The following is a 26,763-nucleotide window of genomic DNA, read 5'->3' as shown; positions in this document are numbered from 1 at the left end:
TATTCAATACTTTCCGGCGCAAAGGTCAATGCGCACAAACTAATAAAGATTACCTCACTCCATCTCCACCCGTGGAAGTCGGAAAAGGCGACTAAGATTAAACTAAATTAAACTAAGGCAGGTTTCTGTAATTTCAACGGATAAGCTCATCCTTTGTCACTTATACGATTCTACTCCTAGTGAAGATGAATAGTGGACAACATATTACTATTTTAATTTACAAATGATTTAAATTTAATTTTCTACACAGGACTGATAAATTTGTAGCAACTGGGGGAATAACTGGGATTGTTGCGCGAAGAAAGTGTTGAAAGTCATAAACAACTACTATTTTGAAAAATGTCAAACGTGCTTTTTGTTACTATAAGCACCAGATATTGACTCATTAGTGAAGTGTTGTGATTTAATACTTTTAGGGATGTATCATTCAATAATCTGAGGATAATTATCAAGTCTTACTTAAATCAACCAATAAATATCACGTTTTGATAACAGATTTTTTGAGAGCAGTCAAAGTATCCGCTTGGTTTAAGTACCACTCAACACTTTTGTTAGCGCTGCTGGCGCCATACACACGATCTATGTATATACTTAATGATTGTGATTTGTGTCTTGTGTGAATTTTGCTTGTGATTTTCTTTTGTAATTATTTATTAGTGTCTTGTTTTTTTTTAAATGTACACATATAGAATGTAATCATCACGTGGTAACAGATGCAGTTTGATACATTACCAAAGTTTTGATAATGCGTCTTTACTTTTTCTTTTACTTGCGTTTTGTTTCCATTTTTCTTTTGGGGTGTCATTTGTGGTAGTTCAACTACGTATTTTGAAAAGTTGAAATTCCTTTTTCGCAACCTGGTTGCGAACGAAGAAAAAATACTCGTGAGTTGCAACTAGTTGCGATCAAAAAGTAAAAAGTTATCTTTCGCAACTGGTTGCGAACTATGGTTGCGAAAGCGTCCATAAAATAAATGTATTTTCTTTATTTTACTTAAGCAATCTTTTGCTTCTAGGTTTTGCTTACGTGAGTTGGTATTATCCAACATTCCAACAAGAGATTAAGAAGTAGAGAAGAGATCCTACTAAGCTAATACGCTCTTAGAATTAAGGACATATTTGTTAGTGCAGGCTTTAATAGTTTATCAATCATACATAGCGCAATCTGTTGAGCGTTTTATGCTGACCTTGATTGCTAATGATAATGTTCCGTCAGTGCGTATTGTTTCAATTCACCTTAGTCTGGTTGTATCAACACATCGAGGCAACGTCCAGTTAAAGTTGACGCTAGCTGAAACTTTCGCAAAGCGTGTATATGAGCGTATGCCCATTCATGATATTTCGCAATAACAGTAAAATAAACGTATGAAGCGCATAAAAAATATTAGATGATTGACACACTGGCTCAGTAGTACGACATCGCATTTTGCAATATGTTAATTTATATTCATGCGTCAATTTATGCATGTATATATTCATATGATGTTGTTTGTACCTATCGATCGAAGTTCTACTAAAGGATGTAGATCTTTTCGATGAAGAAGCTTTCGCATGTCTTTGACTTTAGTTATTTATTCCGACCTACAAATTTCATTGCGGTGATTTACTTAGCAACTCGAATCACCAGTTCTTATTTAAATAAAAAAGTTCTTAAACTATGCTTGTAGAGTAATGACTTTGATTTGAAAATGGACATCAATTTTCTCTCTACATGGCTTTATCGGTAGCCTACGAAATCAAAATTTGATAGCTTGTTTTTTATTTATTATTTTGATGTAGCATATTTTCTCTTTGATAAAAACTGTTGCTCTATATAGTGGATATTGGGCAACGGTTTTTGTCACAGTCCAAAGATTTTCTAGTCAATATTTTGGTATAAAATTACTTTGAACATTTTTGTGTCGTCGAATTGATGACTTTTCTACTGAAATTGAGTTTCGGCGAATTCTTTATTACAGAGTTTGGTCATAAAATTTATATCTGTAACACAATATTTTTTGCAAAATTTGAAAGAATATTTAAAATTTAATACAATAACTAAAATTCTTGGAATTGGAAGGTTTTTTCGGATCTAAACTCTTGTTTCCGTTTTGTCCGGATCTAAATTGTTTCGGGCTCTTTACAGGTCCCATGACAAATATATGCGATTTAGATCCGAAAAAAAGGTTTAATTTCCAAAGCAATCGCGAAAAATTAAGAACTTGGTACTTAACTTCTACAAAGACATCTCTAAAAGACTGCAAAGTCACCTCCGCGATTTCCGACAATGAGCATGCATGTACGTCGATCTCTACAAAACCGCTATTAATTATATTATTTACTGCTATTGTTAAAGGAGCAACCTTCAAAATATTTGTACGAGTCACGGGAACTTGTAGCATATGCCGTCTCTCCGCAGCCCGACTTTTAAAGCTCAGATATTCAAGCACGTACAGGTTAAGAACTGCCCCATTTGTATAGGGAACATGTTTTGCTCCTTACTTCCAATTAATTATTATCTACCATGTCTTTTTAAAATATGTCTATATCTGTGCTATTTAAACATGTGTTCTTGATTACCTAAAACCTTGCTTTTCAGATTTTTGATTTTTGATACGGATCCCAGAGGAATTCTGGCATAGATTAATGGACCACTGGTCCAACAAACAAACTTATGCATGGATCGGTTATTCGAATATTCAAAACCAACTTTATTTATTTATTTATTTATTTCACACAATCAACGGCGTTTCTGCAATAATATTTAACAAAATAAATTAAATTTGTTTGTAAGGCCAATAACAGATCGCCCCGTGTTATTTAGAAGGTAGTCGGTAAAAAGAATTTAAACATAAAAAAGTAGCAATTGTATGTATCCACTAAGAAAAAACAAATAGGTGTTTTAAATTTAAGTAGTAGTATAGTGTATAGTTAGCTGGTTTGTCGAATTAAATAGGGAAGTCAGTGACAATGGTGCTGTGTGCGTGTTTGTGTGTTTGTGTGATTGATGTGATGTGATGATGTGTTGATTGTCCTCTAATTTCTTAATTAAGATAAATTTATAACTGGTCTTATTTAATTTGAAAGGGTCAAGTCTACAAAATTTGTATTGTAAGTGTACCCTATGCGTGATAGAGTTTAATTTTTTCCATAGTTAGCACGTGTTCAAGTCGAGTATGTCGTGTACGCCTTTTCGGAGTATTAAGTCACAGGCTACCTATTACTTCAGGGCAATCAATATTTGAGTTTAAAATATCGTACATATACAATATATCCAGAAGAATTCGCCGTTGTTCTAACTGTAGTACATTATTGTTCTTAAAGATGTCATCGTAAGATGAAAATGACTTAAAAGTTTTGAAATTAAGAAATGATCGCGAAATGAGGAGCACATTCTTATCACGAAACCGAGGGATATATTAGCTTTACTAGTTATGGTGTCAATATGATGACTAAAATATAATTTGTGATCTAAATGAACACCTAGGTCACGGACAAGTTCCATTCCACTCAACTGAGCACCATTCATAGTATATATGTGCTTTATAGGACAAGGGCTATGACTGAAAGATATTACTTGACATTTATTGAAATTAACTGTTATACGGGTTTTCTTATAAAATTCGACTAAACAATTAATATCGTTCGGAGATACATGGTGTCATTTCCAGATTTTATTGCGCGATATATTTTTGTATCATCGGCGTATATAAGAAATGTTGAGTGCGTTATGCAAGTATATATGTCATATAAAAAGGTATTACAGAATAATGGACCCAGGACCGGTACCTGGGGCATACCAGAGGGTATATTTACATAGTCCGATCTGTAGCCGCCGATGACAACCATTTGAGGTCTATTGGTGACATAGGACTTCACCCACCGCAAAAGACTCCCATGTATCCCCAGGACGTGGAGTTTTGATAAAAGGATATAATGATCAACCCGATCGAATGCTTCCTTGAAGTCTATATATACCACATCGATCTGACTTCTGGACTCCATACTCCTTCTTACAAATTTGGAAAATAGAGTCAAGTTCGTGATTGTACATCTACCTTTCAAGAAGCCACGCTGTTCGTGAGGAACGCTATGGGCAATCCGTGGATAGATAGCGCTGTACACAAGTTTTTCAAAGATTTTAGTAAAGACGTTTAGAATAGATATTGATCTATAAGTTTCTATTTTGGTCGAGAGGCCTTTTTTGTAAACTGGAACAATTCTTGCCACTTTCCATTTGTCAGGAAAAACACCTTCACTTATAGATTTATTAATAATCAAAGTCAAAGAGCGTGTCAAAGACTTGGGACATTTGCAAAGATTGGAGGTATATTGTCAACCCCAGCGCCTTTGTTAGGGTCAATATTACGCAATAATTTAAACTGTTGCATTTCTTCCACAAGCAGTGCAGTTATACTACCAGCACTCAAGTTTTGAGGTGGTAATAGCTCTTTAGGGCAATAGTTATTGATTGAACTGCTGAACGTGCTGTGAAAATATCTATTAAAAGCGTTAGCTATAGTTAGCTATATCTGGACCTTCGTGCAGAATCTTATTATCGTAGGTGAAAGATTGAGAATAACTATTACACCCCCTCCTGGATTTCACAAAGGGCCAAACCTTTTGGGATCTTTCCTAATTGAGTTCTGAACCGTGAAGATGAAATTACTATAACATGCAGCATGTACTCTAAGCAATGAAAATTCTTCATAATCTCGTCTATTACCATATTTTTTCCACATTTTTTGCGCTTTGTATTTTTCCCGTATAATATTGACCAGGCTCTTAGAGTACCAAGAGGGGTATGCTTTTTTTCTACTTTTAACAATTTTTGTAAGAATGTTTTTGTGTATACATTCATAAAGTGTTTCGTAAAAGAATTCGAAAGCATCATTGACATTCCTATTATCTATTTCAGTATGCCAATCAGTATCACATAGTATTTCGTTAATTCTGTTGTAGTTTATCTTGTGATATAAGATCTTAGTTATCATGACATTAATAAAAGGTGGAATAGTAATATCAGAGGCGCATATATGCAATGGTGGATGATTAAATGTCCACTTTGGATAAAGGATGCTCAACAATATTTACTTCGATACTGAAATTATCAAAAACTAAGTCGAGGACATTATCACTCGAGTTTCTAAAATTATTGTATAAGACCGTGTAATGTAAAGGTATTAACTAAGCTTCAACTCAATTCTCGGAGTTCCAATGATTCACCCTTTTGACAAGAAAAACGGTGAGTATGCACTCACCGTTTTCCCATTGAATAAAGGGCAGGTTAAAATAGCCTGTTATGATGTATTTGTCAATATCCGCGTTTGAACTGCTATTGGGTAGGAGAACATTTTCTAAACAATTTGATAAATTACGGATATCAAGAGTTACAAAGACTATCATGAAAGCTTGCTAATAAAACTTGTGTACTAGAATCTGTCTCGAAGATCTTGGCACAATTAGTGATTGACGAAGCACATAGGACTACGTTCCATGGAGGACCTCAATTAATGCTTCACTATTTGAGAAACCCGTATTGGATTATTAGTGCAAAGAGTCTCGTTCGTCGGTTTGTGCACAAATGTGTGACTTGCGTCCACCACTATGCTCAAACGAGCCAACAAATGATGGGACAGTTGCCCATATCAAGGGTGACCGCACATAGACCTTTCCACAGATGTGGCGTAGACTATGCTGGCCCAATCAGCGTGCGCCTTTCAAAGGGTCGCGGTTATCACTCCACAAAGGGCTATATATGCCTGTTTGTGTGTATGGCCACAAAAGCCATACACCTCGAAATGGTCAGTGATATGACTGCACAAACCTTTTTGGCTGCATTTAAAAGGTTTGTTGCACGAAGGGGTCATGTTGCAGATTTGTGGAGTGATAATGGCACTACCTTTGTGGGAAGCGTTAGGGAATTAAAGAAACTGTTGGATGGTTGGATGCGGAAAGGTCTAGTGTTGTGGCTGAAATCGCGGATTGGATGTCTTCAAATGGCACTAATTGGCACTTCATCCCCCCCCCCCCATTCTCCAAAATTTGGAGGATTGTGGGAAGCGGGCGTGAAGTCAACCAAGCACCATCTCAAGCGGGTCATAGACAATAGCACCCTCACATTTGAAGAAATGACAACAACCTTGTCACAAATTGAGGCATGCTTAAATTCAAGGTCTATTTCTCAGTTATCTAATAATCCAGGCGATCCAAATCCTTTAACACCCGGACATTTCCTAGTAGGAGAGCCATTAGTGCTCGTACCCGACATTAATTATGAACATGCCAACATTAGCAATCTCAAAAAATCTCTTACTCGACATATGGTCCAGGATTTTTGGCGTAGATGGTCTCATGAATATTTGACGCAGCTGCAGCACAGATATAAATGGTCAGACCAAATCCCAGAACCTGAAGTTGGAAGTATTGTGCTTGTCAAAGAAGACGACCTCCCACCTGGCAGGTGGCTTTTTGGTATTGTTACTGAAAAACATCCCGGTTTGGACAATTTAACGTGAGTAGACACAATTAAATATAAGGGTAACTTTATTAAGCGACCTGTGTCGAAGTGAAACCATGGGCAAGCTAGTCCTATTGATAGTTTAAATCTCTGTTATAAAATACTTTCTATTCTGCATTTAACCTACTTTACGATATTATTCTATTAATATAATGTTAAAGATAAGATGCAAAGAGACGGCGCAGCTCATGTCAGTCCGCTGACCTACATCACACTGATCTTTTGTCACATTTCCCCGCCATAAATGGAAGCTACGCAAAGATGCAGATACCTATAAAAAGTACTGGATCAGTTTTCATCAGACAGTTTCGTCGTTAAGCTATTGTTTTAATATTTAAGACCCTGCAAGCAAACAACCGACAAGCTTAGAGTGATGTTGCTCCAGTGTAAGCCTGCTTCACGCGTAACGGTAATAACTGTTGTCGATATTAAAGTCTCTTATAGAAACTTTGGCTGCGCCACCACATATCGTTTTAGTCCTTATGGACTGTCTTGCTGAGGTACTCAGTACCATTGTGTAAATATTGCTACACGGACTTCTTTAAAGTTTAAGAAAAGAGCTATACGGTGAAAGAAGATATTACGGTTACTTATCATTAGCTCGAAAAGACATTTTCCAGAAATAACGTTAGGTCGAAATTTCATAACCTCGGAAGTAGTTTTGAGAGGAAAATGTTTTTTCTTTTAAACCTAACCGAATGTAATCGTGTCTTTGCGATAAACATTCAACATATCCAGAAAGAACTATAATATACTATATAACCGAATTATAACGAAATATATCATATTATATAATATATATAATATGATATATTTCGTTATAATTCGGTTTTTGGTGTAATGAAAGTTCGAACAAACGTTATTTCGGACAAAATATTTTCGACTTTGTGATAGGTTACCCATTATTATACACATTCTCGTCAACTTAATAAACTATTTCTCTTAAAAGTAATCATTATATGATTAAATTATGTTGGAATTTGGTGTATATTCGTAATGAACGGTTTGATTGATTCGCACTTTAAAGCAAAATGTCCTTATTGCAGAACTAAAACATGTAGCATGTTATTTATATCTTACCTCGTCAGATTGGAAAAACAATAACATTCGTGTCTAATACATTGAGTAGATTAAGCAAAGTAAACGTATTTTTTTTACAATATCAAGTGACGGGACGAACAAGTCCAGCGCCTGATGGTAAGCGACACGCCTGTCCATAACAGTTGCAGTGCCACTCAGAGCTTTAAATCCCAAAGATCCGAGGGGCACTGCCACTGCCCTCGTCGAAGGTGAGCTAAGCTAAGTCGATGTTAAAAATGTTAATTTAGTTGCTACGTTGCGTCTAATTCTTATTTAGCCAAACTAATGATAAAAATGCAAAAGTAACTTTTCAGCCTAACTCGCTGTACTAATTTCGATGAATTTTGATATACAGATAGACGGGATCTAGGAAAAATGCATTGTCTACATTTTGTCAAAAAATAAATCTTAAAAAAGGTGAAATCGGGGATGAAACTTTGTAGGAGGAACAATAAAACTATGAAAATTAGTATAGTACAGTAGACGAAATCGCGGGCATAAGCTAGTTTCAATATCAAGGTTAAATTGTTTCAATATCAATATAAAGGTTACTATTTTAAAATCACTAACTGGTTGGGAGCGGTCTACACAGATTACACCACAAAGGTTCATTTGCAGGTCCTTACACCAACTCTAAAACAATAATGTCATAGTTGAAATTGACACAACAGCCGCATCTGCAACATTCGCTTGTGCAGTTCAATAAAAACCTGATATGTACCTATAGATGACACTCACGGTACTGGCAGATCCAGTGCAGGTAGTCAAGGTTGCAGCCCACATCGTTCCACAGCCAAGATCTTCCCCCATCGAGCACAACGCAGTTCTGTTCACTATTGTAGTTGTTCGGCTGATCTTTGCCCCATGCCGGGCGCGATACCACGTCACCTGAAAGACGATTCAGAATAAGAAACTGTTCGTATAATACAATTATTATTCCAAATCTTTTTATGAGGGGCATAAATCCCAGGAACTGGGCAGATGACATCTGCTTGTATTATTATATTACTTAAATCTATATCTACATTGCTGATTGACAATGATCACTAACCAGTATTCTAGGAATATTATAAAAGAAATAATATTATTTGATCGTCAAAAATGTAATCGATTGTAAGTGTGCACTTTTTTAAATAAACGATATTTTTTTAAGTGTGATGTATATATATTAATAGTTATAAATGAACTATAAATATATTATATTATAAATGGACTGCATTCAGGGTAACACTATCATTATGTTTAAGCACACTAAATTAATATTTGATATTCAAAAATAGTATTTCATCCTGTTTTTTCATATAGGTCAAATCTTGGTTGCGTCCTCCATTCAGTAGTTTAGGTTAGTATATGAAATGGTAGCACGAGAGTGCTGCGGCAGCGGCCAACGAGTCACAGATTTTGCTTGCGTTTCCGAACATGGTTTCAGGTCAAATTATAATTAATATAATATTAATACACAAATATTTTAGTAAATAAAAAAGAGTATTTTAGTAAATCGAATTATAAAAAATATCTAAATTTTATTGTTAATGCTTATTTGTCTTAGTTTTAAAGCCCAACACGAACTATGAAAGCTAATTTATACAAATCAAACATTTTTTGCGTAGCTCAGAGCAGATTAAAATATCCATTGATTTAATTTACTTTATGTCTCAGAGAAGTAGGTAAAAAAGATAACCGTGTAGATGATTTTCCCTGCTGCTTTTGTAAATTTGAAATGATCATTTAAATTTAATAAAATTTTTATATGTGAACTGCCTTACCATCAACCCATTTCCAAGTCCTAGATGTGAGCCCCGGCTCCTTCTGCGCTCCAATCCACACGAGTTGAGTCTTCAGCTGTGACTTGCGGCGGTCTAGCTCTTGGATTAGAAAACTCGATGTCGCTCCCTGAAACAGATCACAGTACTGTAGTCTAGGTTCTACTCTATGAGTAGAACTACTGGCTGAGTGAATATAGTTTTGTATTTAGAATGTGTTTAAAAAAATAGGATAGAACATTGACTTACAAATAAATGGACGACGGGTCTAATACAAAAACCACGAAAAAAAACCCAAGTCAATCTATTTAAACGTAGTGACATGTAAAGGAATATGAAAAAGCTAAAACGTTGAATTGAAATTGTAATGTCATCGCAGTATTGTCTAATTTTGCTTGCTTCGCTGTTAGTCGAACAAACGAAGACTAAAGCGTGAATGACGCTCTGTATACGATTTTAACGCCCTATAAGTTCGGACACTTTTTAGCGCGGACCCGACGTCCATATAATTGTAAGTCAATGGGATAGAAAAAGAAGAACATCTTGGCAGATGTAAAAGTAGCCTCTATAAGTGAAAATATGAAAAATACGATAAATAACTAATTATGAAGATTATCCCAGTTTATATTTATAAAGTACTTCTCGCTACGCATCCTAAGCTACGTCCCCAGGTTACAAATGGTGGAGTTCGCCTAACAAGTGGGATACGATCGCCTTACATGAAAATTCTGATGTGAAAAGTTTTTATATTTTATTTTTGAAAAATCTCTGAGGGAATGGAAGAGATATATAATATAACTAAGCCTACAGTACAATGGAGGATACCTGAGCACAACCTTACCTAGTGCTGGTCAAATTAAAGGTTCATAGGACTTGTTAACTTATGTCTCGTGGTGACGAGCGCAATGTCAGTGCTTCTCTGATCTTTGCGATTCAAAGCTCTGAGTGGCACTGCAACTGTTATGGACGGGCGTGTCGCTTACCACTAGATGCGCGTCCTTGTTCGTCCCGTCACTTGATATCATACAGAAATAACTCTTACGTAATTTATTGAAAGACATCGGATCCCATATTACATTTAATGGTGTCAGTTACAGGCACTGGATCGTATACTGATTACATTTCCTTTGGCAATAGTTGTTTTTGGAGACTTGATTAAATTATTCTCTTTTTTAATTCCCTATTGCAGTAAAATAAATTTAGTATAGTACATGATCCGGTTAGCGTGCAACAAAGAGACTTAAAAACTAGTTATTACATTATTAGACATTATACTTAATTCATAAATGAGATCAACGTGAGCTTTTCATGAGTTGTGATTTATTTTTCAGTTAAAAATTCATTTATAGAATAGTATGATTTTTTGTGAGAAATTGTTTATTTTTAAATGTGTTACTGTCATTTTGTTTTTGATTAACAATGAAATTTTATTATAAATTAAAATAGATTTCTACAATGGACTGTTTCTGTATATTTCTAATAAAATGTAGGTTACACGTCTCCTGCTCCCCCGCACCGAGTGGTATGCGTAATGCACTTCCCAGCGACAAAAAAAAATACAGGTCATACTGGCAACAGTGATTTTTATTAAATTCAAAATATGTTGGTTGCTTACGGACAAATAATGCTACTTCCATGATATAAAGGGACGGAAGGGTTAGCATGTTCCCTTTAATAATGTGTGGTCTACAACTTTCCCTTTGATGGATATTTACAATAATAACCTTTCTACGGAGCTGAGCAAGAATGGCTAACAGATCAAACATAAATGGTTCATTGAAAATCTCATTGAACTAATTTAAAAGATATGTGTTATAGAATGTTGACGAAGCTTCATGCAGATTGATTTTTTGTTAATAATCACTTTGCTAATCATCATTATCATTATTCAGCCAAACGACGCCCACTGCTGGGCATAGGCCTCCCCCAACGATCTCCACGACGATCGGTCCTGCGCTGCCCGCATCCATCGGCTTCCCGCGACCTTTATCAGATCGTCGGTCCACCTGGTGGGAGTCTAACCACAGAGGGTCGTCCGGTGCGCGGTGACGCGGGTGTTCGTCATTGAAGAACTGTTTATTTTTGTGTTGGCATATACATGGATGTATGCAAGAATAAAGATATTCTTGCATATATCGCCTCGAAAACAAAAGGCGTTGGCGTCGGCACCGGCAAAAGATATCTAAAAGATTCTCAAGGTATGGAAATTATCGTTTTCTCTAATTACAATGTATAATGCGCTATTTGAATAGTGGGAGAGTATCAACGACACAATAGATGACAGGGTCGATACTTATCAATGCTAATTGAGATGTGTATACAGTAATAGCACAGTGGCGAGAACGATTACCAGGTCGGCACAAGGTCTTCGCTTGAATAGAAGGAAAAATTAAATACCAGTGTAAAAAAAAAGGTAGAGTAAGATAGAGATTTAGCTATCTCGTCACCTCATTTAAGAGCCAGGCTCATATTGGTATCCTCTACTCCTCACACTTCATAGCAGGGTTGTTGCTGATATAGTTTTTACACATGAGCGGAAGCTGATGCATATTTATTTAAAAAAAACGCGAAAAATGTATACCCTCACTGAATCTATCTACTTGAAACAGCTTTCTATTTTCTTTGATATTGTAACAAAATATTATCTCAATGATTTTGTGACATTTATTAACAAAAATAACGATTTGCACGAAACAATCAATCTGCCTAGATTAATCGTTCTAAAATTTTATCAAGTTATATTTTTAAAACAACAGCAGTTATATTTTGGACACAGTAAGGAATTTGGGATTAATTTTCGATAAATGTCTCACTTGGAAGCCGCACGTTGCTGAGGTTAGCAGGAAGGTGTTTGGTGCGCATTTTTCCCTGAGAAGGCTTAAAAACTTTTTGCCCAATAAAACTAAAATTACTTTGGCCCAAAGCATTCTCCATCCGATACTGGACTACACAGATGTTTGCTACCCGGATTTGTCAGTCACCCTGCTCAATAAATTGGAACAGCTCCAAAATATGTATAGGAGATTGATCTTCGGACTTCGTAAATTTGACCATGTCTCCCAACTTCGTGCACAACTTAAATGGCTACCCTTCCACCAGCGTGCAGTGTAGAGATCTTCATATTCTTTCCATTCTTTACTCAATTTTATTTTGTACCCTTTACGCCTTCTTATCTCAAAGATCACTTTATTTTCCACTCTTCTACACTCTGTCATCCCCTTCGCGTCTGTGATACTCTCTTACTAAACATACCTCTAATTTTTATTCCAACTCTTTTACTGTGTCTGCGATAAGACTGTAGAATTCTCTCCCCGAATCTATTCAAAGTTCCCCTTGTTATGATTCCTTCAAACGACGTGTCAAGGATCTCTTCCTCAACTCCTAAGTTTTGTCCGCTATCCTTTTTTTATTTCCTATACTTATTATTTCAATTTTATTTTTCCATTTAAAGCATATAAGGATTTAATATTATGATTTATGTATTGTTATGTATTAATAATATTTGTATGGATATTTCTATCTATGTATATGAGTTTATTAATAATTATTATGTAGCGTACTTATAATGATATTCTTTGGTTGCCCCTTTTGCACGTCCCAAATTTTGCACATCGTCTTACTATTTTTATACCTAAGTTTCTGCATAGTATTTTAACTGTAATTTTATGTTCAATAAAGAATATATCATTCATTCATTCATTCAGCTGAGATGCTTTTTCGGCTTACAGTCTGAATCTGGAAAGTTTGTAAATTATTCCAGCGCGCCTTTTAGGTCACGTCACCACTCAAACATCCGCCGTGAATATCAACGTCGATGAATGCAGATGCTGATATTTGCAACAGCCCTGCTTCATAGTCAGCTCCTTGACCTGTCTGTAGCTCTTCACTTTGATCGTCTTCTTTATTTGTTCTCTTTCTTTTCCCTTGTATCTTCCCCTCAATTACAATTGTTAAAATTTTGTCATTACGTAACAACATTACGCAATGTTCAAACATTTTCCGCTTCTGTTCTCTATTGTATTCAAAAGATTTCATTTTCTCTAACCATTTTCAATTGTTTTCTCTAAATTTACATTGACAAAATGGAAGTAAAACTTGCTACCATATTGTGGAAAAGGCTGACTTTGACAGATCTTCGAAGATTAATGTTACGCGGTCGAAACTAATAATTTGACAATTTGTCGTACTAGATCTCAATAGGAAACAATAAAAAAAATACTGAAATCGGTAGATTACAGTCATGCTTCGTACGTATATCAAATCGGTTTAAATAATTGATTGGTTGGAATATATAAGTTCAATTCTTCACGTCAAAGTGTTATTTTCATTTAAGGCTATTACGGAGAAGGCATTCGATGCTTACCTGGAAGCCATGAATAAGGTCCCCACCGTGCGCTTTGCACTGTCTGCGGGCATCTTCGAAAGAAGCACCCTTGTTAACATTGAACTCGTAGCAGCTTCTGGAGAAGGCTGCCAGCTCGATTTCCGCTGGGGCCCCGGGTGGCGCGCATCGATCGTTCGAGAACTCTACAATTTATACATACAATTCGCAAAAATGTGCAATAGACGTAAAGTCTGAATTGAAACAAATGAAAGGCGACCGGGAATACCTTCCGTGGTGAAGACTTCAACTTCACAAAGTGAGAGCGATCCTTCCACGCCGACTAGCTGCAGGAAAACATGTTGCCCGACTAGTGGACGTGCGCATGTGAATGTTTTTGTGACTCCTTCATCTGTAAATAAAGGTTTTTATCAGTGAAATAAATAATAATGCAATATGCTGAACAAATAATCATAAATATCAAGGCTCTAAGCCCTTCGTGCTATAAGCTAATTAGCGACCTTATGGAGCAATCAAGAAGCCACGGATCTCTTATCAGGACGCTACTGGAGACTTGTTAGAAGGGAACACATTCGGCGAAGGGATATGTTTTTGCCCATTGAATCCTAAACGCTATGTAGTTTTGAAAGTCTCTCTCATTCCGGAGTACCTATTAGTGGCGCTGGCTAGTTAGTGAATAATAGGTTTGTATTTAATATTTGTGTTTCATAATCACAAATAAACTAAAGAAGTTCAACAAATGACTACATCATTTTTATAGGGCGAAAAAAACAGGTTGTTAAAAATAATGAATTTCGCGATATAAGATGTGGTCCCATGCAAATGTGCGATTGTCCGCGCCATTTTGTATGAGTAGATCGCGTCTTAAGTTGCCTATTATCAAGATGCTAGTCACAAGCTAAGATCTCTGTGTCCCAGCGCTTGCCACAAAGGGCGTTATAGATTATGACATCCGTAACAGAAATGAACGGTACGATATTAATTCTGGTCACGGTGTTTTGGTTAGTGCTCAAGAGATGTCTCCGTTTATCTGGTAGTCACAGTGCAGTGAATTGTCTAGTTTAAAACCAGTTGACTGGTATGGTTCTATATCATGCAATTACAGGGTTATAAGTGATAATTTATCATTGATAATAATTATTATAATCACTACAATAATTATCTTGACGAAATATACCACGTGTTTGTATCGGAAACATGCAAAACGTGTCAATTGTCAATCTCGAACAGTTACAAACCAAATATTTTTTCTGAAGATTTTTCTTCGAGTTTATTTAGTTTTCTTATTATTTGTCATTTTTAATCGAAAATTAAAGAGATAAAATTATGAATCAGCAAGAATATCAGCGCATATAGATCGGATAACTATCATCTTAAATTATTTATAAAAGATAATTAATTAGCTTTGATAATTATCATTACAATAATTATGAAAGAAAATAAATATCTTGGTAATTTCTAATCCTGCATTATTACAGGTTGAAAAATATGCCTAAATCGCGTGTCCGTGCCCCAAGGGTGATAGACAATGACTGCCAAACACTTCCTGGCAATTAAACGGCAGCTGCAGATATGATCAACATAACACGGTACGTCACGGCACAACAGTGGCGTGGCATGCCTTCACGCATTGTTTTGTTAATTTGGACGCTGTTCCACTGTTGTGTAACTCTGTAGCGGTTGCACTCCCAAAAAAATGTTTAAGTATATTTGTATATAAGTCAAGCCACGTCAACAATACAAAACACATTATGCTAGTCATTCACTATTAACACAATGTTTTACGAGTACATAGCAAAATTCAAAGATTTGCATATACACACTCAATTAAATATAAATTTAATATAAATATGTTGTTATGAAATTAACGCTTAATAAATTATTAATAGATACATTAAATGAAATAAAATAATCAGCATTTTGAGAAAGCATAAGGTCATAATATTTTATTAACTTTATAGAAAGGATTTTCAATTCAATTTTTCTTTATCTATCTTTCTTCTATCTTTCTTTTGGATATTAATTAATAATATGCTTAAATAATTATAACTATAATTTAATTATAATAATATTAAATATAATATTAAGTTACCAACTAATTTCGTTCGTAGAATCTTTAAGCCTGTCCCCTGAAAAGTTGTTTTGCAGATGTGGCTTTATTACATCCGAGGTTGCGAATTATCCCAACCATAGTGAATATATATTGTCTAATATTTGTTACGTAGTCGTTACGCATTGGTGTGACTGGCGGCACGCGGAATAAATAATTAACTCTTTCATCATCTGTGGGAACCATCTAAGCGACGATTGTCAATGTAGAAAGTGCAAGTACGCTTTCACATAAGCAATGAGCTATGTGGTTATTTTATAATTAGTGTTAGCGCATAGCTAGTATAAATGCAGTGATAACATAGTTGGGTTATATAAATAAATAAATAAACTTTAATAACTAGCTATAAAATATAAAATAACTTTATAGAGGGAGCAGAGGAAAAATTCCTAATCTTCGATTTGATTTTAGAGGGGTATATCCACTTTAAAGTTAAAAATAAAATATTGTATGAGTAACTACACGATATATTCAAGCATAGACATTAATCAGAAACATAAAACAATAAAGTTTCCTCGATAGATAAAAATCACGAAATGACCTCTAATTTTCACGTTTTTTCGATTTATCCTCGAAATGCTACAGTTTTATAGGACATAAATTAGATAATTAATCATATTTATGCATGATCAACAACTGTCACTACGGATTTTTTTTAGAGTTATTCCGCTAAAACGAATTTGGTACTTTTAATGCGCAAAATTCAACATCTCCTGTCGCATGTCACGCGAACTTCATGCATATATTTGTTTCACAAATTTGGGCGGACCCAACGTCAAAACTTTTTTTTTATGCTCCCTCTTTACAGTGGATGGTACTGTAGCAGGCAGCTTCGGTTTTGTATTTAGAATTGTAAGAATAATAGAGTGTTGATATCAAACAGACATCTAGGGGTTCTGGACATTGCTTCGAAATTAAATACACGTATAAAGTTATAATTATGATATAATCGTCGCTTATATTTATAAAGTACTTCTCGCTACGCAAGCCCAAGCGTACGTTCCTATGCTATAGTACCTCCTATTAAGCTTATCAAGCCTATGTCAGGAGGCACCGCTCTTCCATACCTAAAAATGCACATAATTTTTAACTTATAATTTGGTGTTTAATTTAAATTTTTACATATCCAAACAATCCCAAAAGAAGTCATTCTTAACTTTAAATTTCAAATTTAATTTGAATCTTAGAATGTGTGTGTTGCTGTTGCCATAGACGACGAGAGTAGTGTTTTTTAAAGCAAGTGTTCCAGTAGATCTCCAGTTTCCTCGTACGATTTGGACTGTACCCATTTTGATATAAGTTTCTAGCAGTCTCTATAACTTTTGGCGAAATATAATAATTCCTTATTAATTAAATTATACAAACGGGCCGATCGCTTGTTGAATTGTCAGTTTACAAATGTTGTACTTACTTTAGGTACTTGTACCATAATGTCATTCCTAAAAAAAATGTTGGATTATAGTTTGAGTGATGTACAGTTTCCTTACAGTGGCTAAATTAGAGTTATATTTAGGGGTTATGTCGGGACGCAGTGACCTACTTTTTTTGACACTATGTGACGGGACGAACATGCGTGAGTATGGTGGCAAGCTACATGACTGTTGCAGTGCTACTCATAGGTACTGCCACGGCGTCAGTCATCTTGAGACAGACAAGTCCCATGTGCCTGTAACATCTACAGCACCTTCAAAACCGGAACACAGTAATGCTGACATTACTGCTTGGCGGCAGAAATAGGTAAGGTGGTAGTAATTCCCTGGACGGACTCTTTCATAAGGAGTGCTACTGCTACCAATTGTTCATCATGGTATGCGTGAAACAAAGTGAAGTGCCAGCGTTACTACTCCAGTGGGATCCGTGTTCAACAATCGAACGTATATAGGTTGACAATTATGACAATGCAGTGTGTGTACAGCTGAATAGTAGTACAACAACCTAATGTTAAACAGGCGACATTAATCTATGTTAAAAACCAGATATCAAAAACAAACGTTTTGGGCTTTTTACGTCCCAGACTAGCCTTCCCTTCAAAAGCCATAATTTTCCAAGACGCTAAGATTTTGTAATCTCAGAGTACTAAAAACCCGACCTCAAAAGTCATTCAATCCCTAGTTTGCCGCCCTTAGGTGTGGAATATTTTCTTCAAATTTAAATGACACTGCTTCTGAGGTATGCTCTTTGCATCAAAAAAGAATCATCAAAATCGGTTCACAAATTATATATAGTATTTTATATACGAATTGAGAACCCCCTCCTTTTTTGGAGTCGGTTAAAATCATATATAAATTATGATGCATGTCCAGGATAAGTTTAAACTCAAGTCCATAATTAAGTTTAATTAACTAGTGGAGTAATTTCCAAAAAAAAATTTAAATGAATGCCATCGCGGCGAAACATCTTGGGCATTCAATAAATTTAATTACAGTTATTATAGCGACATCTCTGGTCAGCTGAACCTGGCTGAGTGAAGAAATAGATTTCTCACAGATGGCGCTACGGGACAAAATATCAAAAAACAGAGATCTGCAACAAGCACATAGGACTATTTCTCAAAATAATTGTACGTAACGAAAAGCATGTTACAAAATAGTACAAAAAGAAAAATTACATTAAACTTATTGTACATTGGCAAAATATAATTGATTTAATCACTATGGCATTAAGTAATAGTAGGCAATAAATAAATTAATATGGCAAAAAGCAAATAATAAATAATATTGAAATATATTTTTTCTTAAAACTAATATTATTTTTGAAAATACAGTTTGGTTTCTTACTTAAATCACAAAATTATATTGGTATTTAAAAATCTAAAGGTAGATATTATCTTCATCGTTCATCAATTCAGTTTGGTTTTGGAGTCATTCCTAAAAATAAAATTGTAGTTTGGGTCAATTGGCCGATTGTGCGATTTTAAAATGCCAACTATTTATTAGATAAATGCTATTTCGTTACATACTTACACAGAACACGCCCCTTTTCGTGTAAATGTATAAATATTTTGAGAAATAGTCATAGAAAAATTCGTAAGGTCCACTTGTTCGTTCCGTGGTTTAGTTGGAGTTCCGTGAAGTAGTCTAGCATGGTTTAGAAGACGCTGTTCCCAATCGATAGAATTTTTGTCTGTGTTCTATCTTTGTATTACTAGTTATAACAAATCTAGTCCATAAGCTCGTCAGATATTACTTCAATAATAATCATAACAACGGCCTGGATTGCATGGTATGTAGTGGAATGCTTCGTTAAGATAAGCTTTTAACTGCACCGCTTTATGGCCTGTAATGGGTGTAAGTAATTAGTTCGTACTTATTGAGTGTTCTGTTTGATAGAAATTTTATATTGCCACTTGAGTACTACATTATTATTTTACTACACACAACGGCGCACTTAGTGGAACATAAAATGGGAATATTTATACGTTTATATATTATAACTGCCTCAGTGGCCGAACGGTTACCATGCCGGACTGCCACGCAGAGGTCCCAGATTCGATTCCCGGGCAGGGAGAAATATTTGTATGGCCTACATTTATTTCTCTCGTGAGTTTGGGTGTAATTTGTGGTTGTCTATATGTGTGTCCATAGCACCCGCGACACAGGGTCTCCCTAGTGCGGGGCTATGTTGAGTGTGAGCGTTATTATTATTATTATTATTTAAATGAACAAGAATTACATATAAGGCAGTAATTAAAGTAGTAAATTTAAAATTGACTTAGTACAGCCTTACGTCATCTTTATTGCAAAAATCTAAATGAAACAACATGTATTTTTCAGATTTTATGGCAAAGCAGAAACGGTTGAAAATTAAAATGATAATTATTATGATTTTCTTTTCTCAGCCTTTTGGCTTCAACTACATTTACGGACCGCAATCAGATAAATGAAGTGTGGTGTGTCTGTCTATCTACGTTGAGAGTATATTGTGATGGGATGCTATTTCGTATTCTTAAATTTTTTTTCGTTACTAAGTAACGAAACGAACAAATTGTGCGCCTGATGGTAAAGACACGCCTGTCCATAACAGTTACAGTGCCGCTCAGAGCTTTTAATCGGAAAGATCTGAGGGGCACTGCCGAAGCACCCATCACCCTGAGACATAAGTTGACAAGTCCCAAGTGCCTGTAAATTAATTTCTAATGTAAAATAACTCTGACAAAACAAGGCTGTGCACTTAAAGAAATCCATAATTGTTTGAAGAATGTTTATTCATAAGCATTTTTCAAGTGATTATGTATTTCCTTAGGTGCACAATCTTCTTTTGCCAGAAACGCAATGGCGGTTCGTAAAAGCTTCAAATTTATTGATCTAATCAGTCGAACTGAAAATTGACATGAAAAAAAAAATGTTGAAGATTTCGCTTGATAGATTTATTTCCAAGCCGTAAACCTAATATTTAAAAAAATGTATACGATTATCTCTTTCCATGTATAGACAGTTTAGTAGATTTGAAAGAAATAAAAGTTAGAGCGGTGGAGGCATTGACTTACAATTATATGGACGTCGGGTCCGCGCTAAAAAGTGTCCGCACTTGTAAGGCGCTAAAATCGTATACAGAGCGCGACACTCCGCTTTAGTCTTCATTTGTTCTACGGACAGCGCGGTACTGCGATGACATAACAATTTAAATTTCGAATAGGTTGACTTGGGACATTTTTTTCGTGGTTTTTGTATTAGACCCGTCGTCCATTTATTTGTAAGTCAATGGGTGGAGGCATTACTTTTTGACTGCCCCTCGTAGTACAGAACAATAAGAAACAACATAATCTCACATTCAATGTTTATAAACTACACGAAGAAAGTTATTTAATGCATTACGTCGAGAGTTCTTGGACTAATTGTCCAGCTGGGTGTGACGAGGGCATTATGTAAAATATATTTTTTTTCTTATGTAATTAACCAGTACTACAACCGCCGCGTGTAATGAGTAATTAAATATGAATGACGTCAGGCCATTTTCGATTTGTCAGTGCAATGCGGTAGTGGCGCGACATCACTATGCTCGTTACCGGCACAATACTGTAACGCCTTCATCATACTTCTTCTTCTTCATACGGACGTCTCGGTATAAAATTCTGCAGTATCGCTTATGACGTCGCGAGACTATGTCATCCTAGAGTGGTGAAGACATTTTGGCGTGCTATTTTTATCTCTGAATACTATCTCTATAATTGTCTACAGTACTGGATACTTTTCAATTTCCATTACCAAATTGACATGGACGTCTCCGTCCACCATCTTGTTTACTGCGCGACCGTGCGCGGTAAATATCGAGCGGCGCCTGAACGAACATACCGAGACGGCGTTCGGGTTACCGGAAACGATTCCTTCCCGCTTCTGTCCAAACTGCACCAAGAAGCGCACATTGCACATTTTCCCATTAGTACTAAGACCCTGCTCGTCACCTCCCTTATATTCCCACTTATTGATTATGCTGACGTCTGTTATCCTGATCTCAACGAAAATCTATTAGACAAGTTGGACCGCCTGCTCAATAATGCTATTCGTTTCATTTTCTGCCTTCGGAAATTTGATCATGTTTCTTCTTTTAGGTCTCAACTTAAATGGCTCCCTATTCGTCAACGCAGACAGAAAAGAATTCTCTGTACGTTGTACTCCGTTCTTTTCAATCCCCACTATCCAGAATACTTGAAATGTAAATTTCAGTATCTCTGTGACTCTCATGACCTCCCACTTCGTTCCATGAATTCACTATAACTCTCTGTACCTCTCTTTCATTCTGGCTTCATGTCAGATTCTTTTACTCTCCACTCGATACGGCTCTAGAACGCTTTACCGGACGCCATCAGACGGTCTCCTAATATATTTTCTTTTAAAAATAATGTTCATGAGCATCTTCTAAATTGTTTGTCACAGCAATAATCATCATCATATTCTGTTATTGTAAGTATTTTGTATATGTATAGTATATTTGTATGTATGTAAGTGTATGTATTATATTATTAAGTAAGGTATTAGGTTAGTTTGTTATATATATAATTATGAATTTGTTTCATTTATTTTAATATAACCGTAATATTTTGTTTATTTACCGCGTTCGTGAATTTCGTTTTTCTCAGAGGTTGACTGATAGAGAATGCTTTTAGCATTAAGTCCGCCTTTTGTGCCCTTTGTATTGTGGTCAATAAAGTTTAATAAATAAATAAATATAGGCGCTCGGTAAGCTTTCGGCACTGCCTATCATAGGTAGGGCACTAGCAAGGGATGTTCCCCCCATTCAGTTGTGAGGAGGAGGGATGCAGACTAGGCATTATCGTTTGTATTAGTGCTGGCTGAATGAATGTAGGATTGTATTTGGAATTATATAAAAAAAAATAGTATTGTAAAAAAAGAATATTTTGGTTGTTCTAGAACAGGCTTCGAACTGAAAGCGCAGTAAATATTTATTCATGAATACAATCTTGGCTTATATTTGAAAAGTGCCTCTCGCAACGCAATCTCACGACTACGTCCTATTACAGTACTGAGCGTACCGATACCGCATCGCTACAGTACCGATAAGTTAGAAAACGGCCAAAGTGAGAAAGAAATAAAGTTGAATATTAGGTATAGAGATGTCGTAACCATACCGCATGTAGTAGCAGTAGAGCTCCTTGTGAAAGAGTTCGTCCAGGTACGTTATATCGCCAAGCATAATGTCAGCATTACTGTGTTCCGATTTTGAAGCGCGAAATAAAGGCACGTGAGACTTGTAAACTTATGTCTCAGGGTGACTGGCGCCGTGGCAGTGCCCTTCAGATCTTCGATTGAAAGCTCTGAGTGGCACTGCAACTGTTATGGACAGGCGTGTAACTCACCATTAGGTGCACAACTTGTTCGTCCCATCACTTGATATTACAATAATCTCAGTACAGAGTACTAAAAAAACCGATCTCAAAAGTACGTGGAATTACGTCTATTTGCTAAGTTTTATTCAAATATCCCCGAGTTCGCCACTATACAGGACTTGACACTGGAGGTAATAAAAATCGGTTCTCAGAAGCAGAAAAACGCCTTGAATTGGAGAAATAACAAAATCAACCAATAAAATAATTGCTCCCAAATTAAAGTTATTTATTATAAGGCGCTATTTATAAAAATGAATCTTCATGCGTGAACAGCCACCCTTAGAGGTGGATGATTTTCTTCAAAATAAAATGGGACCACTACGGAAGTACCCCCTTTCCAACAAAAAAAGAATCATGAAAATCGGTTCATAAATACCGGAATTATTGCGTAACATACATACAAAAAAAACATGCAGTCGAATTGAGAGCCTCCTTTTTTGAAGTCGGTTAAAAGACTGGATTTCTTGTTGACCTGTAAGAAAATGCTATAACCAGCGAATAGAAAAATTAACGTATTCGCATAATTGTTTCCAGTGTATCTTCCCCTTGTAGCACTATTTTCGCAAGCACTAAGTTAATGTAAACGAGTTTTCACAGATACGCTTAGTTTCCATCGTATTGCCCCATCGGTAGAAGAAAGTCGAAATCAACATGGTTCACAGGCTCTCACTGCGCGAGAACGCAGTTGTAACACTTAACAGCGTGTTTGTATATAAGAAGTTATGTGAATTGAATATTGCTTACTTGATTGATAGGTTGTACACAAGTTTTTGCTGGATTAGTGTGTTCAAAATGTAAGAGTTACGTTACCTATTCGGATTATGTTTTCTATCGATCAGTGCATTGGGAAATTGACATGTCACTTTTTGATTTTTTAGGTATTTCTGACAAACGAATAACGAAACAGAAAAATCAATGGCGCCTTCAAATTGGACGCTCTTAGAAGCGCTGCAGTGGCACTGTCGCTGCGCCACTACCATTTTGCATATGATATTTAGTAGCGCCTTTACAGCGCCACTGTCCACCACCCTAATGAAGATTCCTAGATTTCTTCCTTCGCTAGAAGACAATACCATTGTGTGAGCTCTTATTTGTTTAATAAAATAGACGAAAAACTTATGATAGTTTCCCTAAACAAATATAAATCAAAATCAAACTTCGTAATTGATTACATCATACCTTAAATTACGATGAACAGAAACCATATTATTACGCAGACGTGAATTGAGATTTCATTCCAAGTCCAATAATACACACACACACACACACACACACACACACACACGCACGCACACACACACACACACACACACACACACACACACACAGACAGACACACACGCGCGCGCACACACCATACACACACACACACACACACGCGCGCGCGCACACACCACACACACATAAACATACTAAAAAGTATTATGTTTTTAAAAATAAAATAAACTTCAGCATTTATGTGAAATTGTCAAGGTTATAAGTTGTCACGGAGGATGCCTGACACCCACAATATATATTTTTTTCTAGTACGGGAAGTCAGTGGTAATTTACTTTGGAATGAATCTACTGCCTAATCTTTTTGCACCTTGTTTAATTTATTATTTTGTAGTAGCAAGTAACGGGACGAACAAGTCGTGAGTCTGGTGGCAAGCGACACGCCTGTCCATAGCAGTTCAAGTGCCATTCAGAGTTATAAATCGCCGGGTCTATGCAAGAATTCGTGTTGTTTCTGTACACGAACTGGTGTACACTGCCTCGGCGTCGCGTCGCGTCGGACAAGAAAAAATCTTATCTACCCTCGACACGACGCGCTCTGCCGCTATTGTATGTGAGATGCATTGTCAGTAAAAGAACGTTTATGCGCGTGGACGAGTGTTGCTTAGTAAACATATACAACAACATATATCTTCCCACAGTCCGTAGTAAAACGACAGCTACCTGGAAGATTCGTAATGCACTGACACATTTTAACTCACAAGTCTGTCCGAAAGCATTCGTATCGTGTACATACTCATCATTTTCTCGTCTGCAATAGACACGACATGTTTTCGTGGCTAGATCCGACAAAGTTTTTGTCGTGTACAAGATCATTCTCATATTTTCTGTAGAAGATAAGTCGAATTTCTTAACGTGTACACGCGCCCTTACTGCTTTACTGAACGCAGTCTTTCACAAGCTCTACTGCTAACAAATTGGTATATCTATGACTGCTATCAGGGTGTATCAACCGGATACAGAATTTGTTTTATTTCGTTAAGCCTGGTTGTCTACGAGTATAATCGCCGAGAGTTACAGATGAACAATTTACTCATACACCCTGTAAAAGTATTGATTATATATAAAATCAAAGCAATTTGATAGTGAAGACTAGCGTTGCAAAACAATGAGCCCATAAAATTATATAAATACATAAAAAGATGTAATCCAAGGAAAAACCGTAAACGTCAGTTTTAATTACACGCAAAAAATTTGCATACACAATGTATATTTTTGCACGGGACGCATTTGAAACACGTAAACATATTATAAATTTAGTTGGCATATCGTCTGGAATTTTTTCTGAGTGTTCGATCTTTGTATTAATTATATTTGTATTATTGAATATCAATTCAATACAAATTACATTTTTTATTTTAGTTACATGAAGTCCTCTCAAATAGAGTAAAGTAAAAAAAGTTTCATACGTATTGGAACAGTCAACAGCGATAGTAGAAGTTGTTTACGATATTACTATTTGTTGTGGACTGATTCGAGAAATAAATACATTTTCTTACTGTGTATTTATTTATAGCTTGTTCGCAACGAGAACGGTAAAGCAAAAAGTATTTTCAAACGCTCATAAAGGAAAAGAGGAATCGGAACAGCTCTTTTACTACGAAATGTATGTATTTATTTATTTTCTTTAAAAGATAGATAGATAACACGTGTTCGTCTTGCTACGTATAGTACAGAACAATATAGGGTGAAGAGTAGACATAAAACAAGCTCCCAAATGGTTGGACCGATTTTCAAAGGGCTTTTCTTTTTAAAATCGTGATGGTTCATAGCTATATTTGATGAACATCGGTTCAGCTGTTTAAAGGTGATCAGCTCTTGTCCCAGTAAGAGTCTTGTCACATAGGCGCTGCCAGCCGATGCGTTACGTCGCCGTCGTCGCAACGCTATGAGTTCAACGCACTAAGTGGCCACACGATGAACGTTGTGTCGAAACGTAACGCCCAATTACGCACCCCGCAATAGCCTATACCACTTGATACATTTTTTCCACTGTTCCCTGCACTCCACTAGAGACAAGTGGAATTTCATTCGAGAACTGTGTTTCATAAAATGAATATCACTAATCGTAAAATTTGATCAAAAACATGACGAAGCGGCCGTACCACGAAACTGAATACATTATACGAAATTATCGCTCGCTATTCATGACCTATTAAAGAAGAACCGCAAGTGTATCATGCATGTGGCATACACTCGTTTGAACATTCGTTTTCTCGAAATTCGTTTAAAATGAAAATAATTAATTTATTAATTTTAAAATAAATTATGCATATTCTGATTACAAAACTACTTAACTGTAGAAGGGTATGTCCTTGTTTATTCATATATTCGCAGCTTTGGTGTTTTTGCAGTTTCTCATGACACAACTAGACATTTTCGAGTTTTCGAGTGATGTTTAACTAAGATAACGGTCAGGCGCGTTCTACTACTAACTAAGCGTTTAAAACTTACATAGGGCACGCGAAGTAGGTACATTTGCGGCGTCCATTTAGATATAATAATGTCTGTGAGTACAAAGCAGCGTCATCGCTCAGGGGTCGCAACGCCAACGCAACGCCTCGTATGGCTTCGCATGTCTCGCATAGAGATCCCGCGCTTTATGTTGCTCTCGCGCATGTCGCGCCTTATCGTGCTAGCCCTACTGATATTGCAACCACCACTCCTCAACTACTTAGGTACTGTAGAACTAGCGTGTTTAGGCTCATTAAATTTGTTTTAAGACTGTTATGTTGCAGGTGCTTTTTATTTTTAATTTACGTATTATTTCCACCTAAGTAATTGTGTTTATTATCCCTTTGTGTTTGTTTTGGGTACAGTTGACGTACAGTCCGGTAAACGGTAGAAATAA

The 26,763-nt window shown here is 36.0% G+C and overlaps 1 protein-coding gene across 1 annotated transcript in view; it reads right to left on the bottom strand.

Annotated features, from left to right (window-relative positions):
- The window catches only part of LOC113239171 (sushi, von Willebrand factor type A, EGF and pentraxin domain-containing protein 1), a 175,165-nt gene that overhangs the window by 21,104 nt on the left and 127,298 nt on the right, over positions 1-26,763 (bottom strand). The window contains exons 5-8 of the mRNA XM_026476079.1: positions 13,952-14,074; positions 13,705-13,868; positions 9,345-9,471; positions 8,317-8,466 (exon numbers count right to left, since the gene is read on the bottom strand). Of these exons, the coding sequence (XP_026331864.1) occupies positions 8,317-8,466; positions 9,345-9,471; positions 13,705-13,868; positions 13,952-14,074 (564 nt within the window). The remainder of the gene's footprint in view (positions 1-8,316; positions 8,467-9,344; positions 9,472-13,704; positions 13,869-13,951; positions 14,075-26,763) is intronic.

Source organism: Hyposmocoma kahamanoa, unplaced genomic scaffold, assembly GCF_003589595.1.
Source record: "Hyposmocoma kahamanoa isolate Upper Pololo Valley unplaced genomic scaffold, ASM358959v1 100021, whole genome shotgun sequence".
In the NCBI taxonomy this organism is placed as follows: Eukaryota; Metazoa; Arthropoda; class Insecta; order Lepidoptera; family Cosmopterigidae; genus Hyposmocoma; species Hyposmocoma kahamanoa.
The sequence above is the reverse complement of the archived record's forward strand: the minus strand, read 5'-3'. Positions and strand labels throughout refer to the sequence as shown.